This window comes from Ambystoma mexicanum, chromosome 1q, assembly GCF_040938575.1.
Source record: "Ambystoma mexicanum isolate Mex_15411 chromosome 1q, UKY_AmexF1_1, whole genome shotgun sequence".
Lineage (NCBI taxonomy): Eukaryota > Metazoa > Chordata > Amphibia > Caudata > Ambystomatidae > Ambystoma > Ambystoma mexicanum.
In genome coordinates this window covers 867,811,707-867,824,461 of record NC_090922.1, presented here as the reverse complement: position 1 = coordinate 867,824,461, position 12,755 = coordinate 867,811,707, and the positions used below count along the sequence as shown (strand labels likewise).

The window sequence follows — 12,755 nt, the reverse complement described above, 5'->3', positions numbered from 1 at the left end:
AAGGATAATTAAGCGATGTCCACATCATCTAAAGTCCTCTTTCATTCCAATAGGAGCACCATATATCAAAAGCTAACCCAATATACAGCTAAGTCACACTAATGTTTGCTGATCCTGTGGTAACGACATTAAAGGCACTACACACGAGAAGTGTTAAAACTAATAGGATACTGCATAGCTCACGCCTACCTTTTTCTTTGCCGGCTGCTCTGCCTTACCAAGAAGAATCACCCTATGTTTCACAATGCCGTTAGTGACAAATGTGAGCGTCTCCCGGACTCCACCATCTTCCATTGGTGTCCACTGTATAGAAACAAACATCTTTTCCATGGGCTGCGAAAGAAACAAAGATGGTTAGCAGTAGATAACACCCATCAATTTAACATTCCACGCTCTTTTGGAGCAAGCAGAACAGCACCCCTTTTCCCAAGAACCTATACGATTGCTAATCTAAATTCAATGTTGCCAATCAAAACCATTTTAGATAATTTCCATCTCCTTTGGCAACAAAAGCAGAAGCACGGTCGTGCTTTGTTTTATAAAATAACTTGTAATCCAAGAGCTTGCAACTTACCCATTTAACAGACGTTTGAATTCAAATTCATAATGTTCACAATTCCAGGAACCTCATCTTTACGAATTCCCATTACCAGAGGCATGTGCAGATCCAACCAAGGCATTATAAATAGATTATATAAAAGTACATAAACATCGGATAAAGAGACAGATAACAATGGGCAATTATTAAATGTGTGCAGAGAGAATGCACAATTTTAATGGCCAATAAGCGGTTATTGGAAATTAATTAAATAATAATATTATTATTATTATTAAAGTTCAGATTTGTTATGGGTGTAGCAAAGGACACACACAGCATTAAGTACTTGCTTGAAGACAATTGTACCAGGGGATACCCGATGTAATATACATGCACGCTCCCTTTATGGCTTATGTAGGAAATAAAGCAATAGTGTCACCATCTAGGACATGGCTCTGCATCCTTTGGCCCTCCAGATGTTTTGGACTACAACACCCTCACTTTTGGCCAGCATACTCAATGGTGGGGGGGGGGGAAATCATGGAAGCCGTAATCCAAAATATCTGGAGAGTTACAGTTTACAGACCCCTGATCTAGGCTCATTTGGGACCATGAAACCAGCACGTGCAGTGACTTACTTCCTGTGTACACACACCACAGTGGCAAGATGGATGGAAAGATCTAAATTCTAAGACAGGAGACATCAATGTCACAGATCAAATGTCACCGACTATCGCTGGCAGCACTTCTGCCCCAAAATGCATCTAACTCCAGCATCACATCAACTTCCTTCTCAAGCACACTCGCCTGCTGCAAAACAGAACCTTTATGGGAACATCCAGTTCAGCAGCAATGAACATGTGACAGCATGAGGCGAGGCCTGCACTCAAGAGTCGTCACCATTTACCTCGATTTAGACGTTTGCGCTTACATTCATTCATTCATCCAGGCGCTGAAGAAGATGTAAATGCAAGGCTGCCACTACTTTGCTTTTAAACCAAAATATGGACCTAGCTCACGAGGGCCACCAAGGAATAGTAAAAAGTAAAGCCATCGTAAAAAAAAAAACACCTGGTGTCCAAGGTTCTGAACACATTTCTTCTGGTCACTACTGCTCTGACAGGAAAAGCCTTTATGCACAAACTGTTGATTTTTGTTACCCAAACAAGAGTCCACGTCTAAAAAACGTGTCAACTACTACTACGGATTACACAAATCTTTTCTAAACACAGCACGTTTTTAGAATTACACTTAACAGGCCACTTCACAAACGCACACTGCTCACCCTCATACCAAACAATTGCATTCTCATACCAAAACATTGCCTTCAACCAAAATAAACATGGACCCAGTTCTAGCCTCTAGACAATGCTGCTCTCTGTTGAAAGCTTCATGATGATATTGTGTGGTGCACATTTTTCTGCACAGCACCACTTTGCCGCAATCATGGCATCTGCAATATTCATAAGCATTTTCCGTTTCAAAATTTATCAGAGCATCAAACCAAAAGGGACTCACTCAAAACGGTCACAACACAGTGAACTCCAAACTGCGGTAGTTGTGACAGCTCATCGATGACCCTGGCGTCTGGTTCCATTTTTGTGGGGGTTTACACCCAGACCCTGTTCTGAATGGCCATGATCTGGGAGCCAACCAAGCTAAGTCTGCCAACTACCCGCAGGGCGAGGATAGGTGGATGGCGGAACTTGACAAAGGGGAATATCTGTATTGTATATGAACTTGTAGAGCGCGGACTAAGGCCTGGAGGCATCAAGGCGCTGGAGACCAGCATTCTGGCTCAAGGAAATCGAGTCCAGATTCCTGCAGCACATCATATAGGCTTTTGACTTGATCAAGACCTCCCCCAACTTAGTGTTGTTCCCAGCAATTCCTTTCTAACTCAAGGCCTCGAAAAACAGTTCTCCCTCTTTTCTTCCTCGACCTCAGAGCAATTGCTGAATCCGCTTTGGTGTCTTCAAAGCAGGAGTAAGATACATTTGTGTACTTCAGATCCCCCATTTGTTAAGGTACTGTCAGATGATCCAAAATACTACAGCATGCTTAGCCAGCAATTCCCCCTGGCACAGTCCCTCTAGAACGCTGAAGCCAAACTCCATTTGTTTCCTATCCACAAGAGGATAAAGTTTAAATCCCTGTGTACTAGTCACAGATGTATGTATGGAAATTTATAAAGCGTGAATGTAGTCGCTAAACAGCAGAGTCTTCAGGTTTCCTAAAACTAAAAAAAGGTCCAGGAGGGAACGAAATGACGGTGGAAGTGCATTCCAAAGCCTGTGTGCCTGGACGGAAAAAGAGCGGCCTCCTGCTCTAGACTTGTGGAAATGCAGCACCTAAAAGAAATGTGTCGATAGAGCATAGCCTGCGAGAAGGGGGTGGGGAGGGATAGAATTTAAGCTTGTGTCATAGAAAAATAGGGACGGGCGAATAAAGGGCCTGGTGCACAGGATGTTAAACTCAATCTGTCTCTTAACCGGAAGCCAGTGCTTAAAAGAGATACTCTCTCCATGCATCCCTGCCCACACACTTCATTGATCCACTCAATACTGGGTGGTAGTAACTCACTTCGAACAAGGACGAATGGGTGGCTGCTCCTTCTCAGGCCAAATATATAGAATGAGCTTCCCGTGTCCATTTGTAATCGTGGCAATTTCTTTAGCATTTGAAGTGCACTTTCAGAACAAAGAGGGACTTGGGGTGTTGATTGATATACTGGTACTGGAAGTGTCATCAGTTTGCACATGGCATGTAAAGTTCTTTCTTGGAACATAGCAGGAGTTTCTAAACACCTCCAGGAGCCCAGTTGGTCTAATTTTGTAAGACAATAGGAAATAGTATTTCTCCAGGAGACCTGGCCTGTGGCCCTGGTCGATCTTCAAGGTTATCAATCGTTCCATATACCAGCAGAGAAGAGACCCAAAGGGAGACTGAGCGGAGGCTTAGTCGTATGGATTGACACATCCCTGAATTGGAAAGTGTCTCACAGGAAACAGGCTCGATGGATTTCCAGTTAATTGTGGCCAACACCCCGGGGGGACTTCCATCTTTTGTTATTTAATGTGTATAACAGGTCAAACTCGATAGCTACCTTTGATTCAATGGTTGACCTGATGGGCGAGAGTGAAGCACGAGCTTTGAATGATGTACACGCAGTGGCTGCTGGCGACTTCAAGTTGCAGGTCAAGCCTTTGCTGGAGCTGGATGATCTTTGGGGCTGGGGGTGCACGGAGATCAGAACGCAGCTTGGGATATTCCGTTGTTGGTATCCCCCAGACCAACAAAGGGCCACAATCTAGTGGTGGACGCAGCTCGCGCTTTGTATTCATTAGAACTAAGGGCATGTGATGGGACGTTTTTTGCAGTGATCAGCCTGCTAGAAAAAGGACCAAAAGGATCCTCTCTCAAAGATTATCTTTTTTATTTCAGCCAGAGTTTGTGCTGTGCTGTCCACTTTGAAGTAATTGATAAGTACGAAAGTGACCATAAGCCACCAATGGTCATTTTATCATGGCTCGAGATATCTGGGAACCGCGGTATATCCAAACAATTTCTTTTACAGGCCATGTACGAAGAGCGGTCAAGTGGGCTAAGTTGGTGGAATGCGATAGGAAACCAACACTTTACGAGTCGATTTTACAAAAATCAGACAAATATATATTTGTAATGAGGGAGAGTCAAAAAAATATTTGGAGAGCTTGAGAAGTTAGTGGGCACCATACAGCCCTTTATAACAAGTGACAGGTCGGTGGCAAAAAAGCATGCTACAGTCAAAACTGTCTAGTATGATCACAAATGCTCTACCGCAAAACAGTTATTGTTGGATAGCCTAGCTTCAGGACACCCGGTAGACAAAGTACGCCTGCATTCCTGCAGGTTAAAGTATAAAAGATTGATTAAGGCTAAGACGAGTTTTCAAACATGGAAGGCAGCGCCTTATGTTAGCTTATGAAAGGGCAGGCACTATCACCTTTTGGAAACTGGAATCAATGTAAACGGGGCCTCTGATCTCGAAAGCAGTATTACACCAGACGAATGGTGTCATTTTTCCAGGCATTTACACCAGAAAAAGAGTTCCCTGGTACATTGGAATCAATACTGATAAGAGTCTAGCCAGGGGATGATCTAAATCCAAGATTAAAATTAAATTGTTATTCTATTGGTGTTCAAAACTAGGGGAAAGCCTCAGGCCAGACTGCATTCCTGGTGATATTTGTAAGGATGAGATCCAGATTTGGGCCCAGTCCTTCGGAAATGTACAGCATAGATTAACTTGAACATCGTTCCAACCTATTGGTAACATGCAGTAATAGTTCCACTATATAAAAAAGGGAGGGAGAGAACACCCGGCCACTTTCCCTGCTGGATAGCACTGGCAACATTTTTGCCAAAGTAGTTTTAAAAAATATCCAACTATGGGTTGATGATTACCACACAATTCACCCGATTCAGCAGGATTCCAGAAAGGTGTAGGGACTGTAGACTGAATTTCCAGTTCCAGGTTTGCACTGGTGCAAAAATATACAGTTTTGAAGAAGATTAACTCATATGCCATCTTCGTCGACCTCAAAACGGCCTTTGATAGAGTCCTACAGGATTTACTTTGGCAGGTTCTACACAGTAGGAACATGCCGGCCAAGTTGCTGTCAACTGTAAAATCCCTTCAACATAACAATAAAGCAGTGGTTTGCTACAGCTTGGCAGGGGAGATAACACTGCACTTTAAAGTAACTAGGGAGGTTAGGCAAGGGTGCGTCCTTGCCCCCTTTTGTTCAGTGCCTTTTAAGTGATCAGGGTACTCGAGGAATGCTTGGAACCCCCCACAAATTGAGCACAGAAAAAAACTGTGAGCTCTCTTTTTTGTGGACAATTTTTGCTATCTACCACACCACAGGGTATTAAGCCGACCATGGCACCCTTTGTGAAAAAAGTATGGAAAGCTTAAACTTACGCTTAACATAAGGAAATAAATCCCTGCTACTTAGTCACAAATTCTCCAAACAATGGGAACCTGCTACAGTTGAAGGCTGTGCGCTTGAGCAGGTTAAATTCTATGATTATTTGGGGGGGGGGTGAGATTTAACGAGAACGGGTCCTCGTACTCCCAAACTGATAAAGCGTGCACCAACTTGTCCAAATGATTTGGTAGAATATTGAGTTATCATCGACAAGGATGGAGAGCCACTTGTCCTGCAATTGAGCTATACTTTAAACAGGCTTTCATGTCTGCTTCTTATGGGGCACAAATGTGGGGTTATGCAAGCACCCCTGATTTAGCTAATGCAGAAAACTCATTTCTGAAGTAGTTGTACCTGCTACATCTATGGTCACCAAATGCCCTTATACATATGAGAATGATCTAGCCCTGGTTGCCAGCGAGTTAATGATGAAACTGGCTGAGTATTGGCTTAGGCTGTGGTGCAACCCAGGTTTGGAGTTATATTGAGATGCTATTGTGCATTTGCGCGGTTTGGCTGGAGGGAAGAGCAGACCGTTAGCTATCCATGTGAGGAAAATCCAGTATGAACAAACAAGATATGTGGTGGCATCCAGAGTCTATCAATAAAGCAAACTTAAGAAGAGTTAAGAAAGACATACTTTTCCAGAATAGATTAACTATGGTTACCAATTGCCAAAAATTGAAGCTGGCAGAATTATCTTGAAAGAAGTTGGAATTTGGCTTTGAAAGGTACTTAGACTATAGTGAACCCTGCATGCACAAGCATTATCTTTTCACTTCTGTATGGGCACATTGAGGCTGGCCTAGTATCCAAAATCTTGGGGAGGTGGTGGTATAGATATGCCCATTGTGTAGTTTGGATGTAGAGACTGTACATCGTTCCTAGTTTTTTTTAAAAAAAATTATTTATTTTTACACAATTCTTGGTCTTTTTATTTGAAGCCCATTTTGAGGGTGGCCTGCGTAGTGACTGCCAGCCATGCAATGACTCTACTGGTTTCCACCCAGGCTCCAGATGTTGTCATTTCAGTAGCCAAATGCACTCATGGATAATGTTGGTTCATTGTGTCCACCTGGCTCACTGTGTTAAACCGGATAGTGCTTTTGTGTTAACTGAGCAACCTTACATATACAGGATTGCGAATCCCCCCTGTCCACCAGTAAGATATATCTTAAAGTAAAGGGCTGTGAATTACCTCTCCCTGTGCTGTACAACGCATATCTCTGCATATTGACTCCTACTGCATGTATTGGGTTGCAAGTGATTTTTATGTTGTTTTTTTTTATTACAGTTAGGCTGATGTGGTCTTATGCTTTTTATTGACTTGTTACATACATGAGATAAGCCCTGCTTTTCCTGACGATTGATATGAAATCGGTTTTTAGTTTCTCATGTTATGCAATCGACATGAAACATGTGTCCATTGTTCCCTTTTATGTCATTTTGAAGCATCCATTTATGATGATCTCCTATGGCTTTTTGCAATATAAAGACTATTGATTGAAAATGAATCGATTCCAGCAATGATTTTCCACTACCTTCCTTCCCACCTAGTGATGTTGGTGACTGTGCACTAAACGGTGGTGTGCAGACTGAGCAGGGTAATCTTACATTTTTATTTTCTGCTGTAAATATCTCCGCCGCCCAAGAATGTGGGTAGACAGCGTGTGAGCTCGCATCTTTTAACAGCAGAGCAGTACTGCAAGTTAAGATCTATACAGAAAACGTACTTTTTTGCCACCTGCACCTATTTAGTTTTTTTAAGTGTCAAGTTTGTCCACAAAAACGTTTTTTTGGCTGCGATCACACAGCATCTGCCTATTAGACTGAGTGGGGTATCAGTCTCCATGTTGTTCAGTGTTCAACCTGCACTGCAGGAATACATATGTATGGCGACAGATAGAGGGCACGAAATGGACACTTACAAAAATGATTCGAGTGCATGGAACGATCAAAGTGCATAAAACGATCAAAGTGCATAGAATGGTTGGAGTGCATGATTCTAGTGCACGGAACGATCAAAGTGCATAAAACTATCAAAATGCATAGAATGGTTGGAGTGCATGGAACGGTTTGGAGTGTGCTCGATCTCAAGCACCTAAGGTAAACCACCATATCACATCTCCACGCTTACTCTCTTCCTTACACCACCACTCAACTAGAACACAGCGATACTATGACACCATTCGGTATAGCTGTTCTCATACCATCACTTACCTCATACTCCCCATCATCCTAACTAAACACAGCTGGTCACACACCCTCCAGCCTAGGCGTTCTCCTCAGGCCTAATGCAGCCAGAATCGGTGTGGATAACAAGCTGCCAGAACGAACACATACACTTGATCTCCCAACCACCACACCTACCGCTAAGAAGCAGCTATGACACGAATGCCACACATATCCAGTGCTTATGACTCTCTCTCTCTACTGACTTGAACTTGGGTTCCCAAGGGCGTTTCCCCTAACAGCACCTTGGGATCATACCAATGGTACATAAGGCGCTATATGAATGCAAAATAACATAACATGTACTGACCAGGCTGCTGCTACAGAGCAGTGGCAAACGTTGCCTACCAGAACTTTTTCTGTGAAGTTAGGTAATTGAATTTGGTGTCAATTTACCATTCACAATTAAACATTTGAACATCTTTCCATGTTGTGCATTTTAAAATGCTCCATTGGTTGCAACAATGCATGTTGTGTAATTTCCTGTGATGTCATTGTTATGACAAGTATTCTTTTTGAAACTTGAAAATCCTACATCTTTCTGGTCACAGAATGTTGGCAAGTATGCATGATATGCACCTTCGTTTACCGATAACGGAATGTGGTCTGCTGGTGCATTGCTCTTTATCTCCTATAAACACTAGAAATAAGAGCAGGAAGAACCTCACAAGAAAACGGGGGCGCTGAGAGGGTTCTCCCTCACAACAAAGTGGTGGGAGTTCTGCCAGAAACAGTCGACTGTGGCCGAGGTGGTTCCAACCAGGCGTGGTGGGCCAAAAGAATGCAGCAATAAATCCCAATTAAGGCAATGGGAATCTCCTGGAGAAATATTATGTCATGCAAGTGAAGGGTGGGCGCTTACCTGAAGTCGGAGGTGGTGGTCGCTAAGGCTGAAGCCCCTTTCTTCCGGCACACGCTCAGCACGCACCTCCACAGGTTCCGTGTTGGGGTTCTCGATGGCAAGCAGCGCGGTGCGAGAACTCCCAATGCGCACGGAACCAAAACTCACGAAAGGCGTGCGAGTGAAAAGCCCGAGCAGCAGCAATGGGCACTGTTCCTCCAACGCGGTCGAGTCCTCTGCAGACTCTTGCCCAATGTCCAGGTGCACTGGGCGCGCCGACCGGCTGGCCATCTTGGAGGAGGTGTCTGTCTCGACGTGGGAAACAGAAGTTTAATGTAGCCCCATAGATCGCAGAGCACGGATATGTGTAAACAATCCTTCAATCTCTGCTAGGATACAGACAGCTGCCTAACCCGGGATTCCGTCAAACGGCTAACCCCGCCCACCAGATCATTCAAACTGCACTCCTCCCGCAAATCCGCGGACTGCATTGACATCCAATAAGAGATGAGTAAAGGAAACAGCCAATCAACAGACAGTAACCTTCACTGTAAGCAGAAATCGCAACCAATCAGCGCCAGTGAGTTTCATTTAAAAAGTGCCGAGTGCCGAGTGGTTGTGTGCGTTTTTGTTATGAACAGAGAAACAGAAGCTTAGTGGAGTGCGGAGAGTGTCTCCCAGAATAACCTTTATCGACTGTTTATTTATCTTACTTAACACTAAACTAAATACGCAAATGTGGAGTTGCGTCGAAAACAGTAAATGATGCTGCAGGGAGTAGAATTGATTTTTTTTAAATAATTTTATTTTGGGTATACACCAGCGTGGAGGTTGTCAGAAAGCCATTCCTAATGATCATAAAGACATTCGTAATGTGACCAATGCGTAAAGAGCATCCAATACTGATATCATATTAGAATTTCTTCTAATATGAATTCAATCTCATAAGGTAATGACATTTTTGGAGACAATTCAAATGTATATATGTAAAATTATGTAATATTGTTTTGATATTTTGTAAGGTTGCGTTTCAGCCAGATCAATAAAAAAATAAAAGAAAGTCATTCCTGATTCCTGACTTGTCCTCCCATTCGCCTGCTGCTTTGTTCTAATTACCAGTTCAGCGCCTAGTGAGGTGCTGGTACTCAGCTTGCTGCACGATCAACAGCATTCACACTCCAGGGATAATTTACCTCATACGTAGATCATGTAGGCAGTGGCGTCCAGTGGTCAAAGTGTACGATAAGAAGTAGTGGAACTATGTTCCCTACTGGCCTGCACCGCTCCCCACAAACCCCATTGCCACCACCCTCCCACGCACAATACAAACTCCAAAACGCATGCACCTGCTGTTTAAGGGAACGTTCAGTGCAGTGCACTGTAAGTGCAAGTTTCAACCTCTTCCAACACTTTTATTTCAAACCAAAACCATTCAGGAACGGTTTCTTTTTAAAATAAAAGTATAGGAACAGTAATTCTTAATTAAAAGAAGTAGAGGAGCACCGCTCCCTCCACTTCGACCACTGGTGGCTTCCCTAGAAATCAGTATTAAAGAGGGGGAGGGGAGGAGAGGAGGGGTGTGCGGTTGGCACATCAAATAAGCGTCAACAGCTCAAACTGGTTGAAGTAAATCTATATTTTACCAAACTGGTTAAAAAAGTGACATTAAATACGTTCAGAATAGGTTTACAAAAATGCCATTGCACTAAGCAAGAGACTGCAGTCTTTTAACTCAAGCATTGGATGTGTGTTAGTGAGTATGTGTATGTATGTATGGTGGAATGAAGTTGATGCTGTCCAATATGTGAGACCCTTGCAGCTTTTATCAGCAAACAGTATATGTAATTAATTGTATTTTGTAATAGATTATTTTGTTTGTGTAAACAGTGTGTTAGTAGAATCCTTCCAACCTCACCACCGAGATCAATTTTTTGTTCATCACTTTTAACTCAAGCATACATTGCTCCCAGCACAGCTGCAAATAGGGTGTAGTGAGAGGTGGTGTTTAGCAGGAGACATTTCTTTCAGGTTCAGTGCTTAAAGAGGGAATAGAAATGGGACGCTCTCGTTAGGTTGTGTGGCCTAAATTCAGGTCACGCCCCCTAATGAAAGCCCCTTGCCTGGGGGGGCTGGTAAAAGAAGTAGAGCTGGGGCGCACATGCCTTATTACCTTTATATACTACAAACTACACTATAAACAAAAGAAGGCTCACACGCAGCAGGCAGCCCTTTCATTCAAGAAGCCGCATGGTAGGCAAAGCTTGAACCGCATGGTAGGCAGCACTTAACCACATGCTTCTTGAAGGAAAGGGATGCCTTCTGCTGATGTCTCTCTACTCTGAAACAGGAGGGGGGCTGGACTGCCCAGGTCTCCTTTTGTTTGCAAATAAATAGTCATCACCCAGCATGAAGCCCAAGGGCTTCATGCTGGGTGATGACTACCATGTGCGTTCTGCCAAAATATGGCAGTATCCCCACGTAAGAACTTACTCCAGTTGGCTTTACCATAATAAATGCCATGCCACTGGCTGCATCAAAAATGCCATGTAAACCCTTATCATGATTGCTTTATCAAAGATGCCCAATACAAAATGTCATTACACAGTAAGGCATGGCTAGACTAGTTGCCCCCTGAAATGCCAGTCTAGCTACATAATAACACATATCATGCTTTCTTTATCAAAGATGCCCAGTAAAAAATGCCATGCCTGTTCTCTGCTCTGGGCCCCCAGTGAGAAGGGGGACAGAGGCAAAGAGGAAGGTCTTGAGGTGCTTTCCGGAACCGGAGATTGTTCTCCTCAAGTTTCAAGGTGGCCGGGAGGCTGTTCCAAAGGGAGGCCCCAGCCGAAGACAGAGATCTACCCCCAGCTTGTTTCTTTGCAAAACAACTAACCCTGAGGGAGTTAGAAGTAGAGGAGCAAAGGGCTCGAGAGGGGAGGTATTTACGGAGGGATAGTTGAAGGTATTGGAGGTAGTTGAAGGTGTGCTCTCGTGCTCCGCCTTTTATGCATGTGGGGAAGTGTAATGGAAGTCAGGTGTGTGTAATGGTCAGTAATTGCCTGACCCTGCCTGACCATTGTATTGGGACATGTCAGGTACACGGCTCAGGTGTTAGTCGGTTTTCTCTCATAGTGGGATGTCCGTGAGAAAGTGTTCATGTTGTAAAGGGGCTGGGGGCTGAGTTCCTAAGTATCCTACCTGGTAGGATAGGGTAACGATATTACAAGGAAGGGGATAACGTGTCTCGCCATCCGGTGTCCCACTCCCCGAAGACCCCTTACCCAGGTGATCCTCTCACACTGGTCCACCCCCAGGAACTGGATTCAAAAGCGATGGCCGTGTCCTGGCCACCTGAATGACAGATCCCCAGGGACCAGCGGGCGAGACACCTTCAGGTTTCTCACATTACACACAACACAAGCATACACACATACACACTTAAATTAACTTACCGTCTACCCCAGTCCTGATGTTTCCTCCCAGTGCTCCAGCTCCCAAGTAGCATAAACAGGAACCAGGAAGAAAAGAGCGCTTCCTGATTCATGCACATGCGTGCAAGAGCTGGAGCATTAATGACGAAGTGCCCTGCTCCGTTTGTATGTGCGATGAGGCGCAGGAGCGCCTCCCTCGCACATACAAACATGCAGTTCCTCAGCCAGCATTCCCAATGGGCCATGCAAGATTGGGGAAGCAAATCGTCCCTGTCTGCATGGCTCATTGGATATGCAAAGCTGAGAAATAGAACTGTCAAACGGAAACCGGGTTTCACGTTGACAGTTCAAGCCAACTGAGGAGCGCTCCCTCAGCTGCAAAAAGCAATTGAAGGAGTGCTCAGTGTTTACACTGCGCTGGCTCCTCCATTATGAGTGAAGGTGCCAGTGGGTCGTCGCCCCCTAGCCCATGATGGAGAAGCTTCCACTGGTACACTGTCAATTAATGTATGCACATTGTCAGTGTAGCTGGAGATGCAATACTGTTGCCTTTTAAGTCATGTACACGAACTACACTGTTTGTAATGCAGTGCTTTTGAACACATTAAGGGATCCATAGACATGCCCTACAGTAGAAGGCTACAAGGATAGCTCAGCAGGTTGAGTGGGTGTTGCTAAGATGTTATATATTTAAAAATGGGTGTAAATCTCTTGACTTTTTGCAATTCCTAATAAAAAAA

The 12,755-nt window shown here is 44.0% G+C and overlaps 1 protein-coding gene across 2 annotated transcripts in view; it reads right to left on the bottom strand.

Moving 5' to 3' along the window:
• ASPM (assembly factor for spindle microtubules) overlaps nucleotides 1–9,035 on the bottom strand; it is a 1,022,684-nt gene extending 1,013,649 nt beyond the window's left edge. For both annotated transcript variants that reach the window (XM_069641523.1, XM_069641524.1), the window contains exons 1-2: nucleotides 8,606–9,035; nucleotides 190–333 (exon numbers count right to left, since the gene is read on the bottom strand). In XM_069641523.1, the coding sequence (XP_069497624.1) occupies nucleotides 190–333; nucleotides 8,606–8,875 (414 nt within the window). In that variant the 5' untranslated portion in view covers nucleotides 8,876–9,035. The remainder of the gene's footprint in view (nucleotides 1–189; nucleotides 334–8,605) is intronic.
• Between the last annotated feature and the right edge of the window lie 3,720 nt (nucleotides 9,036–12,755).